General features: G+C 32.8%; 1 protein-coding gene and 1 long non-coding RNA gene across 2 annotated transcripts in view; one reads left to right on the top strand and one right to left on the bottom strand.

Moving 5' to 3' along the window:
* LOC142320116 (uncharacterized) overlaps positions 1-15,811 on the bottom strand; it is a 443,053-nt gene extending 427,242 nt beyond the window's left edge. The window contains exons 1-2 of the long non-coding RNA XR_012755291.1: positions 15,474-15,811; positions 9,864-9,989 (exon numbers count right to left, since the gene is read on the bottom strand). This is a non-coding gene — a long non-coding RNA (uncharacterized LOC142320116). The remainder of the gene's footprint in view (positions 1-9,863; positions 9,990-15,473) is intronic.
* Positions 9,741-22,937, top strand: part of LOC142320114 (cholecystokinin receptor-like) — a 197,056-nt gene continuing 183,859 nt past the window's right edge. The window contains exon 1 of the mRNA XM_075357795.1: positions 9,741-9,996. Within this exon, the coding sequence (XP_075213910.1) occupies positions 9,741-9,996 (256 nt within the window). The remainder of the gene's footprint in view (positions 9,997-22,937) is intronic.

Below are 22,937 nucleotides of genomic sequence, written 5' to 3'. Positions count from 1 at the left end.
TTATGCGAGATATATACGTACGTACAGACGTCACGCCGAAACTAATCAAAAGGATTCAGGGATGGGCAAAATGTATATTTCCATTGAAATCTGAAAAACGACATTTTTTGAGATCACAATGTTTCCTTTATTTTCCTTTACTTTGTACAAGGAAGTAAGAACATCACCGTAATAGATTTCTTATTCAAATAAGAAGTCAGTTTTTTTTTTGTATGTTTTCTAATTTTAAAAAGTTTCAGTATCTATGCATTCAAAAGCAAAAAATATATTTTGAACAGTTCTAAATATCTATATCATTTTACAACCGATTTTCAAAGAATAAAAAGGATTTTGTAAATAAAGGATCAACTTACTAGATTTTTCTTTTAACAATTTAATTATATCCAAAAATGTTTCATTTATTGACAACTTTATGAAGTTTGAATCTTATTTACTTTAGGTATAATAAAAATAGCGAAATTTTCAAACTGAAATTTATTAATATAAAAAGTAATTTGTTGAAAATCACAGTATTGTAGAATATTTATAACCCCATAAATTGGAACCACGTAAAAATTTGCTACGCGTTCAGGTAAAAACTTTCAGTTGGTTTTTAGCTGGTTTTTAGTCTATGTAGCACTAGTTTTTTTTTTCTCACACCCTGGGCCGGACATCCAATTAAGTATACTCGGCCCAGGGACGTGTCCTTTTCCTTCCGACTCTAAGGAGGTCTTCCCATCCACCGGCTTAACATCCGGCACGACAGGTCAACCCCCCCCGGTTCTGGATCTTTTGTGCCTGCCTCTAATCCCCGGTGGGGGAAACAGGGCCTGGCTATGCCGTTCTCCGCCCCCCCCCCCCACCAGGAACCGGGTCTCGGTCATTATGCCTTGTCTCAAACCAAAGGTGCCAGCACCAAGGGCGCAAGCACCCCCAGAAAACCAACACCCTCGACCGGGTCTCGGTCTTAACTTAACCCCTCGCGAAGGCTTTCCCATGGAGTCTTCGTTCCCTCACAGGTACCCGTACACCAAAGCATACGGGTCCTCCGAGACGGGGCTTTCCATCCTTCCCTACACTTAGCGCTCTAGTAATCCCGGCGTCGATATTCCTCCACCTTCGTACGGAGAACTGTTCTCGCGAAGTTTGCGAACCGTTTCCAGTTATTTTCAGAGGCCAACATCCACTCCACAAGATTTCCCGTCACAATGCGTTCATCTACTAATCGTTGGCGGTGTAGCTCCCATCTATGGCACTCGAACAGCGTATGTTCGGCGTCATCTACGCCCTGACAATATTCACAAACAGGCACTAGTTAATCGCGTAGGAGTAACGTAAATGAGTCTGTTCTCATTCATTAACTTATCGTACTAATTAATAATTATACGGGTTTATCATTACTACATGAGTTACAAAAGGAGAGAGGAACTAGATGTACTATTCAAAGAAATATTTAGGAACTACTTTTCTGTGCTGGGGATGACCGTAAAGATATAATTCTGTGGTATACAATGTTCATTTTTCTTGTCGTTTTGCCGTTGCGGTAGCAAAATACGAAAATATTTAAAATGGAATCCTTTCAAGATAAAATTCCAAAAGTAAAAACGAAATAAAACTAAGAATATCAGTAGCGATGATAACACTTAACAGAAAGAAACAGTTATATACAATATAATGCGATTCGATTCGAATAAGCGTCTTTTAAAATGTTATGTTCGGAGTTGATGTGAAACATCAACATGGATGTAAAATTAATTGATGTGAAACATGGATACTAAAAAAAAAACAAAAAGAAAAAGAAAAAGTGAAGGATTTGAAATGTGAGAATGGAGGAATTGAAGAAGATTAAATGGATCATCAATCATCAGTGATCCTTCCTCTCGCGTCTATGGACTGGTGACCTATCCATATCTCGCTGAAAATTTACTCCCATAGCTGACGGTCCTCTTCAATTCGAATCAGTGCGCCTAACGTTTCTTCAGCCCCGTTATTCAGCCATCTTTTCGGTGGTCTTTCTCAAGATCTGCTGCTCTTAATTTTTTCTGTACAACTTTTTTTTTTTTTTTTTTGTCTTCAGTCATTTGACTGGTTTGATGCAGCTCTCCAAGATTCCCTATCTAGTGCTAGTCGTTTCATTTCAGTATACCCTCTACATCCTACATCCCCAACAATTTGTTTTACATACTCCAAACGTGGCCTGCCTACACAATTTTTCCCTTCTACCTGTCCTTCCAATATTAAAGCGACTATTCCAGGATGCCTTAGTATGTGGCCTATAAGTCTCTGTACAACTAACTTCTCAAAATTTTCGCCGGGTCTACGAATTATATGGTCGAAAAAGCGAAGGATGCGGCAGAATCATATCGCGGACAACCCAGCTTGTTTATAATCGAGTTGTTCATCCTCTTTTCCGTCCATGCAACGCGGAGCATTCTTCTGCAGGCCCATATTTCGAATGCAACAATTGTCCTCCGGTGTTCCACCTTGATGATCCAGGTTTCAACGCCGTACATGACTACCGGTAAGACTAATACCTGAAGCAGTGTTTCCTTTGTACTCATCGTGAACGCCTTATCCTTCCAAATAGCTGTCACTTTCGTAATAGCCTCCTTTCCCAAGATAATTCTTCGTATTACGACCGACTTGCCCCCATCTTTATCTACTTTGGATCCTTTCTTTTTCCTGTTTAGCCTCCGGTAACTACCGTTTAGATAATACTTCAGAGGATGATATGTATGAGTGTAAATAAAGTGTAGTCTTGTACATTCTCAGTTCGACCGTTCCTGAGATGTGTGGTTAATTGAAACCCAACCACCAAAGAACACCGGTATCCACGATCTAGTATTCAAGTCCGTGTAAAAATAGCTGGCTTTACTAGGACTTGAACGCTGCAACTCTCGACTTCCAAATCAGCTGATTTGGGAAGACGCGTTCACCACTAGACCAACCCGGTGGGTTCTACTTTGGATCCTAAATATAACAAACTCCACCTTTTCAAAATCACATAGCGCATCACTGACTAGAAGATCGTTGGCTTTGTCTGCGACCATACCTTTTGTTTTCTTAATGTTTAGTTTTGGGGTAAAACTAAACATTAAGAAAAGCACTAGGGGTTAGTGCTTCACTTTCTTGCTGAACATTGTTGAGGATCTCCTTTATTTTGACTTCAGAGCCTGAGAACTATCTGCAAACCTTAAGGTGGTTATTCGCTGGTCTCCTATTCGTATCTCGCCTTGCCAGTTTTTAGGTTCTTCCGCATGATATATTCGCCGTAAATGTTGAATAAGATCGGAGACAGAACACAACCTTATCGTATTCCTCTCGACCGGTAACAGGGTTTCGCTATGTCATTTTCCAGTCTAACCATTGCGCTGTTTTTTCCTTTAAGTTCCGAATGAGGGTAACAAGATGGATATGAACACCCATCTCCTTCAATACTGATCTTTTCGTTTGACCGAGTCTAAGGCCTTGGCGTAATCTAGGAAGCATATTAGAAGAGGAGTGTTAAACTCCTAGTTGCCTAATATTTGGAATTTTCTCACGCGTACATTTTTTGACAAATCCGGCTTTCTCTGCAGAAATTTCTCTGTTCAGATAATACCGTAGACGTTCATTGAATTTAAAAAACAAAATTTTTACTCGTTTGTGAAAATCAGAGAACTAGTTCTATAATTTTCAAAGCGCCGTGTACGGCCTTTTTTTATGTAGAAGTATGAACATCGAGATCGAGGTTGCCACTCATCAGACCATTTGCCGATTAACCATATATATTTACAGATCTGGAGCACAGTCGTAACTCATCACTCATTTGTTTTTTTGATCATGTTCGCTGTGAGGCTAATTAGGTCTGGTGACTTGTCTCTCGATTTCTCTATTGTTTTCCGCTCGTCCTGTTTGAGAATTTCTGGTTCTCTCCCGGTAGTTGTTAAAGAGGTTTGCCATCTGTATCATCTAAAACCCGGGATTTTGGTTGGGGTTTACAAAAGAAGGTGATACATGCGTTCACCATTATACGCCAGAGACGAAACAGCAGAAAACAGTGAACATAAATTGGTGAATTCCCGTCAAAAAAGCGATAACGAAAAAGTAATGGCTATGATTGTTTGGGGGTTCTCGTGTTGGTGGTGCTTATAGGCTACCTGGCAAACGTTAGGGTCATTATCCGGGGAGTATTACTAGACCAATTGAAGTTGTTATTCAGGTTAAACGATCCACATCTGATTAAAATGAAAGTCTATAGTTCACGACTAAAATGTACCTGTATACACCTCTCAAGTTTTTGCTGCAAAATTACATGATTTACGTTTCAAAGTGCTTCCACGTTAAATTTGTCGTATTTACCGGATTTGGCTCCCAGAGATTACTTCCTCTTCCCAAACCTAAATAAATGGCTAACTGAACAACGATTCACTTTAAATGATAAAGTCATGGCTAAGAAAGCTGCAGAATATGACTGATATTGTGCAATATTTTGCAGAAATCACATTTTATTCAGATTAATAAAAAATTGGATAGTCGTTGATCTATGTATCGAACTGCAAGGTCTAAATGTACAAATTCTTTTAGGAGGAAAATTTTTGTTTAAATTTCTGGAAAAACTTCTTTTTTTCCAGTTAAATGTTTTAGTTTATCCCCGTAACCTCTCTCGGCTTAATTATGATACATACCCGGAAGCCAGTACATGTCTGGAGACCTACCAATGTGCAAAATTTTATGTATTAGTTATATATTTAATCCAATATTAAAAAAACTAAAATATTATAAAATTAGTATAATGATCTTAAATTGTTATGCAAATCTAAAAAGTCTGCATGAAAATACATGTAAAGGCTTTGTAAGCAGACCGGGCGTGTAGCCGAATTTATATCTATCTCTTCTTATGTTTGATAAAGTGCTTCCCTAGTGTTTTCCACACTGTGTATAAAACTAGTGATAATATCAGTTAACAGTTAAATGAATAACCCGCCACTTGGCTCAAAACTAAAACATAAAATAAGTAGTTGTGCAGTCTGGGCAAGAATGCAAACTGTATCGTTTTACAGTATCGTGTTTCGCTAATTGATATTGTTCAAGATAATTTTTTCCCTGGAATAAATTAAGTAGAATTTTTAAAATTACGACCGGGAATTAAAGATTAAATACAAACAGTACAAAATTGTTTTAATTAATTGTTTTATTAAATTTGAAATTATCACCTCTATTAAATTTCATAACTGCATATTACTAAAATTTTAAAAAAATCACACACTAAAAATTAAATAATTTTGAAGAATGACAATATTTATTTATCAATTGTCTCTCCGCTAACTACAGGTTACACCCGATTACGTCCATGGTAAAACAAACCTTTTTTATGATAAAAAAATTAATTTTCCAGCAGAAGAAATATTGCGGTCCCTGTTAGAAAATCGAACCCAGAATCTTCTGGATGAAGAGAAAGACACACAGTCCGCAACTGAGATCGGCGTAAAGTATTATTTTAATCCATTATGATAAAAAGTACCAAATAATCCAATATTTATATATATATATATATATATATGTATTTGAACTACTAACTTAATATATATATTGAACTGGAACTTGGGGAATACCAAGGGGGATTTAGGCTATGGAGAGGTTGCCCGGAGCAAATAATATCCCTAAAACTTATGATGGACTTATATAAAAGACGGAAAAAACAACTAATAATCACCTTCGTCGACTTTAAAAGGGCCTATGATTGTATACACCGACCATCCATGCTGAATATTCTGAGAAACCTGGGCCTTCACCCTAAACTCGTAAACATGATAAAATTAACTTTAACCGATACCCAGTCCAGAGTGAAATTCAGAGGTGAACTCTCTCAACCCTTCTACATAAAAACTGGATTGAGGCAAGGAGACGGCCTCTCACCACTGCTTCTTAACTGCGCCCTTGAATTTGTCATGAGAAAATGGTATGAAATAAATCCCAAAAATATAAAAATGGGTACTAAGAAAAACTCAATCACACTAAATTGCCTAGGATTTGCAGATGACCTCGCTCTTTTAGCAAATAATATTCAAGAAGCCAAAACACAAATCATGAGCCTTCAAAACCTAGCACAAAAGATAGGGCTTCATATCTCTTTCGAAAAAACTGAACTAATGGCCATAGATCCTCTGGTAATAGAGCACATTACAGTAAACAATCAGAAAATTAAAATAGTAAAACAATTTAAATATCTAGGGGAAATAATAACTTATAATTTAAATGAAAAAGTGACATGGCAAAACAGGACAAATAAAATGATTAAATCCCAAAAATTAACTCGGTCAACATATAACAAAAAATGCCTTTCTGCTAAAACAAAACTTAAACATTATAAAACTGTAGTACAGCTAGAAGTCACCTACGGAAGCGAGACCCTTTTCAAAATCACTCAGAAAAACCGAATTGAAAAAATTCTGAAAATAGAGAGGAGAATTGTCAGAACGTGTATCAATAAAAAACACCAAAAAGAAGGCCAATAGTGGATTGTACCAAATGAGGTGGTGTATCGAGAAATAGAGCCTGTTACTGATACTATGCGGAAAAAAAGAATCTCTTTCTTCGGTCATCTCATAAGGACACCGCAAACAAGACTGTCAAGAAATATCATTGAAAAGCTCTGGTTCCAAAAGCTAGAAGTAGGATGGATCAAAGAAATTAGAGAAGATATGAAAGAATTGGGAATTTCCCTGACCGACCTACAGAATAAAACTGGAAAAATTACAAAGCTAAAAGATAAAAGCATTAGATTTAAACAAAAGACAGACAAACGACAAAATACAACGAAGAGGGTGTTTACGGATGAAGAAAAGAAAGCAAGATCTGAACGGATGAAGAAATACTGGGCAGCTCGAAAGAGTAAAATAACACGCTTTTCTCAGAAAAGATCCAACTAAAATTGACTTAAGTGGTCCCATGTTGGCCGTAAAAGCATAATAATAATAATAATATATATATATTAAAAATATATATTTTAACAAAATATTTTATTGATGTGAGTATAATATTTGTTTATCTTAACAAAAGCAAACATTTCATCGCTAAAAAGTTTATCATAAACTGGATGAAAATTGAATTACAAAAAAATTGAATCTCTCCTCTTTAAGCTTGAAAAATCACTTTTTCTAAATAAATGTTTAAATTTGAATGTTTAAATTTGCGTATTTATGCATATATACAAGTAATAAAAAGAATATTTGAACGATTTTTTACGCTTATAACACAAAAAACTGTTTCCAAGATTATCTTTTTTTTGTTTTTTAAAGACTTTAATTTTGCAATGATTAAAATTATTTAAATCATCCAAATTATTTTGTCATTTTACAACAAACTGAATATGATATGTAAATTGTAATCGCAAATATTGTGGTTTTGTTACATCATTCAACATCCAGATCAATTACAGTCACAAAAATATAAAAAGTACTATAAAAAGATTTCAATATTATTTAATAACTAATAAATACGGAGGTAGTTATTTAATGAATAAAGAAATTAACCTTTTAAGAAAAAATTACGTAAAATTTCGCATTTATTTAATTGTAAGTTTATTTATTTCATTTTATATTTTTCACTTATATTACAATTTAAAATATGGATAAGTCAACAACAAATGTTTTCTACGAGTGTATGAAAAAATACGCTCTAAGATATGAACTGCTGTTTCAGATATGCAGATTTTTCACTGGATGAAAAAACAGCTTCTTTATAAGAATAAGAAAACGATTCCAGAAAATCATTTTAAATATACTGCTACTACACATGATATACGATTTACTGGAATGCTGGAATATATATTAGTTTTCACTACAATTTTTCAAATACTTTTCTTGAATTTTCGCTTGAAAATACTTTAGATATAACATTGCTAATCGTGTGAACCGAATTCCCATTAATGATAACTATATTATAAATATATAATAAATAAACAAAACCCGATTTAAAAGAGAGGGGTAATACACCGAGATTGGCGTAAAATACTAATAGAAATATATATATATATGGTTTATCTGTTTGTTCTCGCAGCACGCAAGAACCAACTGACCGACTGAGTTCAAATTTGAAAGATACATTCACGTTATCTAGAGAAGATTTCAAGCCATAGACCGAGGCCCTAGCTCTCTTAAAGGCTAGATATTAAAAATATTCGTTATTTTTTTATCACCAAGGAGGGTGAAGTCGTGAAATAAAAATATTCATTAAGGAAAAGAAAAAAGACAAAATAAGATCCGTTTATTTCATTATTTCTACCACCATGGCAAATAAATAAATTATAAATTTTTCGTCGTCAGAGGTGTGTGTACTTTAGTTACCATAGTTACTGTCGTTGCCGGCCTTCGTGACGCGAATGGTAGCATCTCGGCCATTCATCCGGAGGTCCCGGGTTCGAATCCCGGTCAGGCGTGGCAGTTTCACACGCTACAAAAATTGACATTCAACTTAATCTCTGAAGCAATATCTAACGGTGGATCCGGAGGTTATAAAAAAAAAATAAGTACAAGAAGTTACTATTATTCTGTCTTATGAAATTTTGTTTCTTTTTACAGGTTTTTATAAAACCTCAATACTTTAATTGTTATTTCTTAGTATTATTCTCACAAACATGATGGTGCGAGGTCCAGGGGGTGAAGCCCTCTAGGTAGACGGGAATGGTGACCGATGCGAGCTCTGCGGCTTTGTGGTATGCCCCGTGGCTTCGGGAGGCCCCGAGGAGTCCCTGATTTGGCTCAGGGTTTGCCTGCGCCGACCTAGGCCGAGGATACAGATTCAGGCTAGACGGATCGGATAGTAATAATAATAATATTTCTATTACTAATACGCCTATCTATTAAGTGAATTAAGTACATTATTAAATCTAAATTTTTTTCTGCATCTCAAATGTTTTATTAATTCTTGATTTGAAATTAATTTTCGAAAATAAAAAATGTGAAAACTTAATAGTAATTTCTCACTTCAGTTTCAGTTTCTATTGCTTTCAATTTACAGCTGACCTAAAATATGCGCAAGTTACGATTAAAATCTTTAATGGGACGTTTGATCTACGTGGAAACATCAAACGTAATTACTCAATTACCCATTCTGTATCAAGCAACTTCTGTATGGTTTTTCTTTAATAATTTTAGTTTTTGTCTGTAAATAAATATACACTAAATTTGATAAATCCCTTAAAACGTCCCTTACAATTATTTGTAGGTTTGTATATATATATATATATATATATATATATATATATATATATAGTATATTATGAAACTGAATGAATATTTTACAAGTACTTTTCTAACACTCCAGTATTATTCGGTATTAATATTATGATAATATTAAATGAATAAACTGCAACGCTTATTCTGTAAATGTGAATTCATCCTACACTGTTTTTAGTGTTTAATAAAATCCTGTCATTTATTTGAATGTAATAAAGCAGAACATTTTTTCCTCTCCAAACCCATTGCTTTTTTCTTTTCAATCAGTATCTCAATTATAAATTATAAAAACACTTACCGAGCTGAATTCATTTACGTGTAATACATACAACATTTACTGAAATAATATAATTCTTACGATTATTCGTTGTTTAATAAATTTTTAATTATTTTTATATTTAATTTACTTTTACAAAGTAACTTAAATATACAAATAATTTTAACCGATAACTTAGTACGTTTTATATAAATCTGTATGCAATTACGCTTTTTAATATATCTTTGTAACGTTAAATATTTTCTTTTCTTTTGTTTAAACAGATGATGGGTGGTTCTTGGGGCGTACAGATACCATTATACGGTGGAATATTTCTTCTGGCAGTAGCAGGAAATGTTTTAGTAATTCTTACATTAGTCAGAAATCAGAGTATGAGAACAATTACTAACCTTTTTCTACTCAACTTGGCTGTGTCAGATCTTCTATTAGGTGTACTCTGCATGCCGTTCACATTAGTTGGAAATATATTACGTGATTTTGTGTTCGGTGATATTATGTGCCATTTAATCCCGTATCTGCAAGGTAAGTACAAGCTAATCAATATAAATAACGATTATTAAAAATAAAAAAATAAAAATTATTTACTACTGAATAAACAATTACTGTAAATGATTAGCGGTACGTAATTCTACCTTTTATTCATCCAATAAAATATACCAATTTTTTTAATATACAACCACCATTTATTAAGAATAATTCTGAAACAAGGGATAAAAGCGCTGCCTCTGCTGTGTACAGAGGCGATAACGCACCAGCCTACACTCCTGCATTTTGTTATGTTCAATTCAGAACTTAAAAAAATAAATAAAAAAATAATAAAAACCCATAAAGAATTTAAAAAAGTTATACTTTTTCAATTCACTTTAACATTTAGATTTTTGAAGTCGTTAAGCTATTGAAATCTGCTAAAAGATTTAATCTGTTAATTAAATCTGTTAAAGTTATTTAAATCTGCTAAGTCGTTAATCTGTAAAGTATATTTTATTTAATTTGAAGCCGATTTAAAAAAAAAAAACGAAATTAACAAAAGTTCTTTGGTTTTAGCTTCTTGAGTATTTTTTGAAATGAATTTTATTTATTTCAAAAATTTTTTATCGTTAAAACCGAGCTCATTAATCATTTTGCCTTGAATAATCGTAAGTTTTGAAGTGTATATTATATATATATATATATGTTTTTTTTTCTTGGTAACATTGTAAGTTAAAAGAAAAAGAAAAAAATCGGTAAAATAATATAATTTCAGAGTAATTAAATTAATTATAAAATAATTATAAAAATAATAATACACTGAGACACCTTTCCATGTTTCCTACGGTTTGAAAATAGTAAAAAAATATTTTTTGTATTATTACAAGATTCGATTTCAGTTGGCTGTAATCAAAAAGTAATTTTACAATATGTCTTAGAAGCGTTAGAAAAGAATGAAATAAGTTTTCTTTATATTGAGCTTTTTCAGAAATTTCTTTTAACCTTATATCAATACTAATAATATATCAATACTAATAATAGGATATTTTTAGGGCGATAGCTTTATTTTTATTAAACTGAATTTCTTTGTTATTTCCTTTGTAAAGGTCATAATTAGATGTATTTCATAAAATACAATTTGTGCGAACATTTTAATGAATTATTTAAAAGAGGAACTTACTTGAATATCATGTAATTTTAAATTAATAAGTTATTAAATATTTAATTTTTTAGAAGTCATAGGGATTACCCTAAACATTTTTGAAAGTATATGTTTTGAGTGTCGCTTTATATGGAAGTGAAACTTGGACGATCGGAATATCTGAGAAGAAAAGATTAGAAGCTTTTGAAATGCGGTGCTGTAGAAGAATGTTAAATATCAGATGGATGGATAAAGTGAAAAATGAAGAGGCATTGCGGCAAATAGATGAAGAAAGAAGCATTTGGAAAAATATAGTTAAAAGAAGAGACAGACTTATAGGCCACATACTAAGGCATCCTGGAATAGTCGCTTTGATATTGGAAGGACAGGTTGAAGGGAAAAATTGTGTAGGCAGGCCGCGTTTGGAATATGTAAAACAAATTGTTAGGGATGTAGGATGTAGAGTGTATACTGAAATGAAACGACTAGCACTAGATCTTGGAGAGCTACATCAAACCAGTCAAATGACTGAAGACAAAAAAAAAGAAAAAAAAAGGGATTACCCTCCAGAATTACAGCAGTTTACCCTTTAAAGTTTTAAAGCCTGATAGAGATTTGAAACCAGGACCTTCTAGTTACAAAGCGCAAATCCACTTTCTTGTAAGATCAAGAGAATAGGAAATATAACAAATTTCTAAAAAAAAAATTTAGCAACTAAAAAACAGTTTGTAATTTAAAATGAAGTAATTAATAATTAAAAACCAAGCATATACAAATGATATATTACTCTACACGGCTTTTAAAGTAAATAGTTTTCACATTAATTTTATAAAACGGAAGGAATTAACTTACGAGTATATTATTACTTTTATATTAAGATGATGTTATCTTCTTGAATTATCCTTCAATAAACTTTCAGATTCCTATCGAAATATATAATTACACTACATACGCTCTGAATATATTACATAGTGAGTTTTCAGGAAGTAAAATTTTGTAACAAAGAGGATTTAGTCTACGAATCTGATTGCGCACGGCCGAGCTTTTGTTTTTTGGAAAAGGTGATAATTTTTACTTTGTATTCAGCCTGCTGTTTATAAATTTTATTTGAATATCAATATGTATCATTAACGTTGAAGGTGTCTAGCCTAAGTTTAAAATCAGGAAGATATTATTTATTATTTAGCGGTATATCGTATGTTACATAAAGAATTATATAAGTAGGTATCCTAAAATTGTAAGCTAAAGATAATTTTAAATTGAAAAAATTGCGCTATTTGAATCCAAGTATATTATTAAACAGTAATAATATTAATGATGAAAACAGTATGTTTTCATCATTTTTGCTCCTGTTTTGTGTAAAACTTAGCAATAGCAATTATTTTTTAGAAAAAAAGCAGATGTATGTCTAATGACTTAATGCTAAGTTACAAAGGAACAATACAGCAAGGTAAATAAATTTGATGAAAGGCTGGAGTTTGGATCAAGCCATATTAACAGATTCAGAGAGCTTATTTTCTTTTCCCATAAAAAAGGATAGTGTTGGGTTTGTTTGTTTATTTTATCTGCTCACATTTTTATTTCAGCTGCTATTGATACAGAGCACCAATTGTGGTGCGCCGGGCAGCTGCGCGCAGCGAACCTACGATTTATACTTCTTGATACGAACGTTTTACCTAATATTATATTTGTATTTTGAGGATAAAAAATCAGATGTGGTCACCACATGACTTCCTTATATTCCTATTAAATTACACATACTTATTTATTTAAAATGAAAGTATTTATTTAAAATTAAAATTTTATTTCATGAATAACTTCTGATACTTTTTCTTTTTCTTTTTTGTTGTAATCGAATTATTACCCATCGTATTCATTTGCTTACAATGAGAGGTTAATAATTATTAATAAATCAGTATATTTAAATTTTAAAAAAATAAATAAAGATGAAGTCTGATTCGAACCGATGTGCCTTTCCCTAAGAACCAAATATTTCATTAATTAAAAGTTTATTTTACTACAACTCTGGAGCCAATGAAAATAAATACCAGTTATGATGATATATCGTTGAAGAGTTCTCAATTAGGGCTACTGCAGTTAAGAAAATGCCAAAAATCCAAATCTTTCTGGGTTTTAGGCTTTTTTGGACGTTTTTGGTCCAGTCGATTGCAATCAAAATGGGATGTGCAAAACTATTTTGAGTAATGCGAGATAAGTACATACGTACCTACAGACGTCACGCCGAAACTAGTCATAATGTATTCAGGGACTGTCAAAATGGATATTTACGTTGAAATCTGAAAATCGAAATTTTTCGCGATCACAATACTTCCTTTACTTTGTACAAGGAAGTAAAGAGGAAAACATTGGGTTTGAAATTATGTAAAAACCACAACTCAAGAAACAGATAAAATTGTTCAGGCTTTTGAAATTTTAGTTGTAAAAGTTTTTGTTTTTGTTAGTACGCTAAATTCAGGAAAGTTATTTAGCTACAATTGGCAAAAATATTTAAAAATATCATGTGTAATGAAACATAAACCCTAACGGGCCATTGGCCCTCCTTTTTTTTTAAAACAAAATCATTTACTTTTATTTGGTCTATTTATAAAATTTTTTGTTGATAACATTAATTTTATCTTTGTTGTTATAACTTAACACTTTCATTTTTATTGCATTATGTTTTTAGTGCGTTTGTTTGTATTACAGTAAGGTTTTAATTTTATTTGTAATCTGCATACTAATTTATTTGTATTAAACGTGGTTGAAAACAAACAAAATTGTAGCTTAGATAAAACATTATATTCTATTTTAATTTGAAATAATTTTTATTTGTTTTACGTAGAGGTCAGATTGGTCAGAATTAGACAAAAGAGTGACGTATTGTGACCGATTATAATTTGGTTTGATGATTACTTATTTAGAATCACTTCCTTTTGTGAACGGTCAAAATATGTTTACATTTTGAATTGCATTCCCCCAGTGAAACAGATGTATCTCCTACGCTATGTGGAATTTTCTTAACCCATTAAAAAGTGAACACGGTTTGTAAAATAACATTTTGTGCGATTGAAAACAATTCCTTTACCAAATTTGTGATACTGGCAACTTGTTATAAGAGAATTCGCCATATATTGTTATATACTGCTCAATAAAATAACGATCATGTGGTGTTCTGCCTGTTTGCAGGTCCCTGGTACCACTGTAGTACATTTGCTTCTGCCCCATTCCTTTCTTTTCATCTTATCATAACTTTCATTAACCTTTATTCATTTAATAACTGCAGCTTCTTTCTTCCTGATCTTTATTCGCCTTCAACGGAGCCTTCAAGAACTTTATTTATTATTCCTCTTCCCCCAATTATGTGCCCGATCCAGTTTTGTTTCCTCCTTGTGAGTCGCCGTTACTGTTCTATCTTTATTTATTCTTCTTAATTCTTCTACGTTAGTTAGTCTTTCCGCCAATTTTATCTTCTCCATTCTCCTCCACAACCACATCTGAAAAGCCTCGATCTAATCTTTTTCATTTTTACCCAGCGTCCATGTTACACTCGTGTACAAAAATATACTACAAACATAGCATTTCACCGATCTCTTCCTCGGGTTCAGATCTTCGTTGCTAACCCAACCCACCGAGTCGATGTAGTGGTGAACTCGTCATCGCAAATAAGCTGATTTCGAAAACGAGAATTCTAAGGTTCAAATCCTAGTAAAGATAACTATTTTTTTTAAGGATTTGAATACTACATAGTGAATACCGGTGTTCTTTGACGGTCGAGTTTCAAGTTACCACTCATCTCAGGGAATGGTCGACCTGAGACTGTACAGGACTACACTTCATTTACATTCATATATATCATCCTCTGAAATAATACCTTACGGTGGTTCCTGAGGCTATACAGAAAAAGAAAAAAGATCCATGTTGCTGCAAGTAGATTTTTCTTCTAAAAATGGCTTCCTTTGCCGATGCAATTCTCGTCTTAATGTACTTTACTTCTCCAGTTTTCAGTTAGTACTGTTCCGAGATATTTGTCGGGACAATAAAATAATACACTAAACCAAAACATAATATCCATCGCGTTTCCACAAAACCCCGATGGATTACATTTTTTTTTTTAAATCTAATATTTATTTAATTTTCATTATTTATATAAAAAAACCTGCGTCTTTGTACAGTTTAACTATGAAAAAAGTACAATAATAAGCAATTCTTAGATAAGAATAAAATTAAAAAGATATAAGTTAGTTGTAAGCAATTAAATCTGATATAATATAAAAATTCACGTGCATTTATGCTCAGTTGCGTAGGCTAACATATGCGTACATACATATAAATTAATCAGAAACAAAAAAAAAAAAAAAAAAAAATAGTAGAAAAAAAGTAAAAAACTTACATGAAAACAAACAGATAAGGAAAACAATTTAAAAAAAGCCGACAGCACAATTGTAGGATCCGTAGTGCGGCTTTTATGTGATGCACGGATTACACACACAACTTAATTAAAAATATTTATTATTTTATTTAAACATAATATTTTTTGTTTATTTAATTCAATGCTTCTAATTAAAACGCGCGCGCATACCGTATTTCATTCGCGCGGGTGTGGCGGTACTAGCGGCCACTTTAAATATTATTCTTTGATTTAATTCTATGCTAAACTATCACGTCACAAACATTAAAAAAGACGACTGGGCCGGTATTTGTCTGCACGTCCAAGGCACCGCCCAAAGAACTCGGAGGCTTATGCCGGGGATGGCTGCGGAGAGACATCTAAGCCTGGCAATGGTCTAGGAGCTGCAGGGGTGGCACGCTACCGGAATAGCTCATGGTGGGCAGATTATATAAAAATAAATAGCAGACAACTACAGCAGCAGTACGTCAGTGCTACACTAGCTCTCCTTACAGTGAGAGGGGGTACTATTGACTCAGTATAGCCGTTTGTTTATTTAGAGCGTTTTTTGAGGTGGGATATAATTTTGCAAAAGATTTTTTTTTTCAAATGTTATTATTTTTTTTAATTAACAAATATGCCTAAGAAAAATAATACGTTAATTAATCGATATATTGAGATACTGAGAGTGACCTTTCTCTGCAGTCTCACCAACTTAATATTTTAAGTTGAAATCTTAATAGCGTCAATGTACAAAATACAGAAGTAAATCTGACCATGTTTGGTCAAAATCGGTCCAGTAGTCCTGGAGATATAAGATGATTTAGAGGGCGATACCGAACGTACACACGTAGATACGAACATCCGGAAAATTTCTATCCGGTTTTTCGGATGGAAAACCTGTAAATGTGACAAAACGTTAAGATCCGGTGAAAACCGCGTATGCCCAGATTGGACCGATTACAACACTTTCCCTTCTAAAGCTATAACTCTGCTATAGCGCTAGAAGGAAAATAACGGTATTATTATTATTATTATTATTATTACTTTAACTTTATATTACTAAAACTACACAAATTTAAATAATAGCGACAATCAAAATTTTATAATAAATCTGATTAGTGAAATTTATTAGTATTTCTTAATTGCTGAATAAGAGTAAACATGATTACAGGCATAACTTGTTTTCCTTAGATAGATTGAATATATTAATATCAATATCGATTTGACTGCACAACTAATCGTATAAGATGATTAATAAATTAATTGAAAAATTTTGGGTATAATTAACTCGTCATACATGGATAAAATAAAAATTTATCTCTACTTAATAACGAAGAACGTATGTCCTAAAATTAATATAATCTATCGTATCTAAATACCACCCTCTTAAAAATGGACTTATGATATTAAACTTATGTAGAGAATACATAATTATCAAATTCTGGTAAAGAACGAAGCAATTAACTTTTAAAAAAACTTTTATGTTGTCTTCCTTCTACATTAAGTCTATTAATAACTTTATTACGTACATATCTTCCAGTTTAAGTTATATGACTAAACCCAACGGATTGGAGTGGTGAACGCGTCTTCCCAAATTAGCTGATTTGGAAGTCAAGAGTTCCAGCGTTCAAGTCCTAGTAAAAGGCAGATACTTTTATACGGATTTGAATACTAGATCATGGAAAGTGTTCTTTAGTGGTTGGGTTTCAATTAACCATACATCTCAGGAATGGTCGAACTGAGACCGTAGAAGATAACACTTCATTTACACTCATACATCATCCTCTGAAATAATACTCGAACGGTAATTCCCGGAGGCTAGACAGGTAAAAAGAAAAAAAAAGTTATATGACTAAGTATTTACCTCAATTTTTTTCAATAATTCTGTAAAATTATTTTTTTGTAAGTTTCAACTTAAATAATGAACAGATTTTTTTTTAATTTTTAAAAATATGCATTTATTAAAAAAATTAATGAAAATTTTACTAAGAATTAAAAAAATTATTTTCAATAAAATTACTTATAACTTTTTTTTTTCTATTTATACTGGACTAAAAAGAAAACCGTAGCGAGTGCTCTCATGGTCAATCACTTTATAATTACATCACGCCCCAAATATTTCTTCTTAGTCATGCATAAATAGAAATTATTTTTTGAATAATTTTCTTACAAGTAATCATTTTAAAATAATTTTCTTGAAAAAAAATTACTTGTTATTTTAATTATCTTTAAGAAAAGCATGTTAAAACTAAGACATTTTTTTTCTACTTTTTAATCAATATTAAATGAAATTTTTATAAAGTTTTACTTTTTTTTTTTTGTCTTCAGTCATTTGACTGGTTTGATGCAGCTCTCCAAGATTCCCTATCTAATGCTAGTCGTTTCATTTCAGTATACCCTCTACATCCTACATTTCTAACAATTTGTTTTACATATTCCAAACGTGGCCTGCCTGCCTGCACAATTTTTCCGTTGTACCTGTCCTTCCAATATTAAAGCGACTATTCCAGGATGCCTTAGTATGTGGCCTATAAGTCTGTCTCTTCTTTTAACTATATTTTTCCAAACGCTTCTTTCATTATCTATTTGCCGCAATACCTCTACATTTGTCACTTTATCCACCCGTCTGATTTTTAACATTCTTCTATAGCACCGCATTTCAAAAGCTTCTAATCTTTTCTTCTCAGATACTCCGATCGTCCAAGTTTCACTTCCATATAAAGCGACGCTCCAAACATACACTTTCAAAAATCTTTTCCTGACATTTAAATTAATTTTTGATGTAAACAAATTATATTTCTTACTGAAGGCTCGTTTAGCTTGTGCTATTCGGCATTTTATATCGCTCCTGCTTCGTCCATCTTTAGTAATTCTACTTCCCAAATAACAAAATTCTTCTACCTCCGTAATCTTTTCTCCTCCTATTTTCACATTCAGCGGTCCATCTTTGTTATTTCTACTACATTTCATTACTTTTGTTTTGTTCTTGTTTATTTTCACGCGATAGTTCTTGCGTAGGACTTCATCTATGCCGTTCATTTTTTCTTCTAAATCCTTTTTACTCTCGGCTAGAATTACTATATCATCGGCAAATCGTAGCATCTTTATCTTTTCACCTTGTATTGTTACTCCGAATCTAAGTAATATACGAAAATAAGTAATATACAATAAATAGTTGCAAGTAAACTTAAAATCCAATATAAAATTTCAAGCTGTCTAAATCACGAAACATTAATTTCAACACCATATTGTCCACAAGAACAAACAATAATAACAAAGAATAAAAAAGAAAAAGAAAAAACAAGGATAAAAAAAAAGAAGTAACAAAGAAATTAGATACACCGCTAAAGTTGATGGTGTTACATTCTAAACTGTTACTCAGACCCTATAAGTCGAGTTCACGGGCACGTCTCAACCGTCGGACGTCCCTGCTGTTGTCGAGTACATTAATTGCAAACTGGTTTACATGATTCTCAAGCCCCTGCAGGTATTTGACACTGCGCTGTTGTGCAATCTCACGAACCGACGGGAACTTTGTGAATATCATCATTCCGCGTGAACCACGGTGCTTCGGCAATTACCCTTCCTACTTTGTTGTGGAATCGTTGTATAATTTCCACATTACTAATACTACTACCCATTCCACACAATTCTACACCGTACGTCCAAATTAGGCGCAGGATAGCCTTAAAAATTAAAATCTTATTGGATAACGTGTGGCCTGTGTTCCTCAGTAGCAGCCAATGAATTTCTCTGTACCTTGCGTTCAGCTGTTTCTTCTTCATCCTCATGAGACACTTCCAGGTCAAACGCCGATTCAGGTAAAGTCCAAGATACCGCATAGTCTCCGTTTGCGGGAACAAGACACCATCAAAGTCACCACACTAGGATAGTCATCCTCCGCATGGCAAATGTGAAGCGTCTCGACTTACCTTAATACGGAGAGATTTGCGTAATTTTATCAATAGTTTCTCCAAAATAGGCTGCTTCAATATATAATTTAAAAAAAAAGGAATAATCCTTCCTTACCGTTTTTTATATCTTGTAACATTACATTACTACTCCCTGATTATGACAAAGATAATTAAAAATAACAACGAATTATGAAAAAAAAAGATTAATAAATAATAAAAGTATTTAATTAAGGAATAGTTCCCTTGTACCTGTTTTTCAATACAATACATAAATAAATTAAAATAACTTTAATTACGATTTAATTCTCTCGTACCGTTTATAATTAAAGTGTAACAAATAGAACTTGAAGTAGTACGTTAAAAACTTTATACCATTTTATGTAATAATGTGTAAAGTTCTTTGTAAAATTGTAATAGTTAAAGTTTTCCATAGAGTGAAACAATTAATCTAGAATTCCATTCAAAATTGAAAAATAAACATTTTTTACGCCCGATCTCATTTTTATATTTTATTGTAAATAATTTTTCTGAAATCAATAAAGAAAATATTTACTTAAAAACACTTTACTCGGTAGCAATCCATTGAATTTTATAGAAAAGCGTACAACACCGAATAATAAGGGTATTTGAACAAGTATAAAGCTGGCTTTTGTAAAGACTCGGGCACTTTCATAGATTAATAAAAGACGAGAAAGATTAAGTAAGAAAAGCTATTACTTATAATTTCAAACAAGCGTAACTACAAACTTTTACACAATTTATATTTGTAAAAACAAAAATTAATGTAAACGATAATTCGTGTTTCGCTTTAAAATGCACAATAAAAAATAATTAATCTGTTTTTGTTATAATAACCTTCTCGATATATAAATCTGCACACCATTTTATTAGTTCCTAACTTTATTCGTAGAAAGTAGTAGAAATTAAATATTTTTAAACCAATATGCTTTTAAACTACCCTGATCAAGTGACTGCGACCGGTATCTTCATTACCAGAATAATAGAAACGCTTTATTAATTCTGTCCGGATTAGGAAATCAACTCATAATCATTCCATCCAATAACATAAATTTTCTCGTGATCTATATTTTTAAATCAGGACCTGCTATAATTTATAAAAAATCATATAGGAGATATTCGTAGGAATGCGGGAATCAATACTCTTCAAAATTATTATTTTTGTTTAACCTAAAATATAAAAGCCTCAGTTTTTATACCAGACCCTACTGTTGTACTCGAGCCATTAAAGAGATAAATACCAGAATGGAAAACTGCTGACCAACAATGTATTGATGGAAATATAAAAAATAAAATTTTTAAATATAGAATTTTTACAGCAAACATGAATTGTACATAAAAAAAAGTGAAAGTAAAAATAAAGCGAATGATAATAAAGAAAATTTCTCATACTCGTATATTTCAGAAAGAGACTAGAAGCCGTTCGATATGTTTTTACAATAGCCGATTTTAATTCCACTTGATAGCTTTTCCTTTTTTTTTTTTTTACAATCGGTTACATTTTTGTAGTAGTCTTAAGTGAATTATACCACATAAATACACATTAAAAAGGAATCCCCCATTGAAATTCCTCAAAAATTATATACTAGTACGATATACAACTTCTCCTCCTCTATGAATCATGAGACCTTGCCGTTGGTGAGGGGGCTTGAGTGCTCAGGGATACAGAGTAGCTGGACCGAAGGTGCAACCATATCGGAGAGGTATCTGTTGAGAGCCAGACTAAGGAATGATTCCTGAAAGAGGGCAGCAGCTTTTTCAATAGTTGTTAGGGGCGTGAGTCACAATGACTTAAACGGCCATATCAACATCACTCAGTCCTCTGAGTACTGCGCAGCTGAAAGCAATGGAAAACTACAGCTGTTTTTTTTTCCAAGAAAATGTGGCTCTCTGCATTTTCAAAAGCAATAATGGAGGCGCCTTCCTTGGTAAAATATTCCGGAGGTAAAATAGTCCCCCGTTCGGATCTCCGGGTGGGGACTACTAAGGAAGGGGTCACCAGAAAAGTAAAAAATAACATTCTACGAGTCGGAGCGTGGAATGTTAGAAGCTTAAAAAAGGTTAGTAGGCTAGAGAATTTAAAAAGGGAAATGGATAGGTTAAACGTGGATATAGTAGGAACTAGTGAGGTTCGGTGGGAAGAGGAAGGCGACTTTTGGTCGGGTGACTTTAGAGTAATTAACTCACCGTCAAATAATGGGCAGGCAGGAGTAGGGTTCATGATGAACAAGAAGATAGGGAGGAGAGTGGAGTATTTCAAGACGCATAGGGATAGAGTCATTGTAATAAGGATAAAATCAAAACTTAAACCGACAACGATTGTTAACGTCTATATGCCTACAAGCGCCCATGATGATGATGAGGTAGAATGTGTATACGAAGAGATTGATGAAGCAATTAAACACGTAAAAGGAGATGAAAATTTAATAATAGTTGGAGATTGGAATGCAAGCATTGGAAAAGGCAAGGAAGGAAATATAGTGGGTGAATACGGGCTGGGCAAAAGGAATGAAAGAGGGGACCGACTTATAGAGTTTTGCACGAAGTATAATTTAGTAATTGCCAACACCCAATTTAAAAATCATAATAGAAGAATATACACTTGGAAAAAGCCAGGCGATACTGCAAGGTATCAAATAGATTATATCACGGTTAAGCAAAGATTTAGAAATCGACTCGTTGACTGCAAAACTTACCATGGAGCAGACATTGATAGCGACCATAATTTGGTGATAATGAAATGTAGATTGGGGTTTAAAAATCTGAAGAAAAGGTGTCAAATGAATCGGTGGAATTTAGAGAAGCTTGAGAAAGAGGAGGTAAAGAAGATTTTTGAGGAGGACATCGCAAGAGGTCTGAGTAAAAAAGATAAGGTAGAAAATGTAGAAGAAGAATGGGAGAATGTTAAAAAGGAAATTCTTAAATCAGCAGAAGCAAACTTAGGCGGAATAAAGAGAACCGGTAGAAAACCTTGGGTTTCAGACGATATATTGCAGCTGATGGATGAACGTAGAAAATATAAGAATGCTAGTGATGAAGAAAGTAAAAGGAACTCGGCAATTAAGAAAGGCTATAAACAGGAAGTGCAAACTGGCGAAAGAAGAGTGGATTAAAGAAAAGTGTTTAGAAGTGGAAAGAGAAATGAACATTGGTAAAATAGACGGAGCACACAGGAAAGTTAAGGAAACTTTTGGGGTACATAAATTAAAATCTAATAATGTGTTAAACAAAGATGGTACACCTATATATAATACGAAAGGTAACGTCGATAGATGGGTGGAATATATTGAAGAGTTATACGGAGGAAATGAATTAGAAAATGATTTTATAGAGGAAGAAGAGGAAGCTGAGGAGGATGAAATGGGAGAAACAATACTGAGATGTGAATTTAAGAGAGCATTAAAAGATTTAAATGGCAGAAAGGCTCCTGGAATAGACGGAATACCTGTAGAATTACTGCGCAGTGCAGGTGAGGAAGCGATTGATAGATTATACAAACTGGTGTGTAATATTTATGAAAAAGGGGAATTTC

Source organism: Lycorma delicatula, chromosome 2 (genome assembly GCF_047948215.1).
Source record: "Lycorma delicatula isolate Av1 chromosome 2, ASM4794821v1, whole genome shotgun sequence".
NCBI classification, from domain to species: domain Eukaryota; kingdom Metazoa; phylum Arthropoda; class Insecta; order Hemiptera; family Fulgoridae; genus Lycorma; species Lycorma delicatula.
Note: the sequence above shows the minus strand (reverse complement) of the source record. Positions and strands in the feature narration are given on the sequence as shown.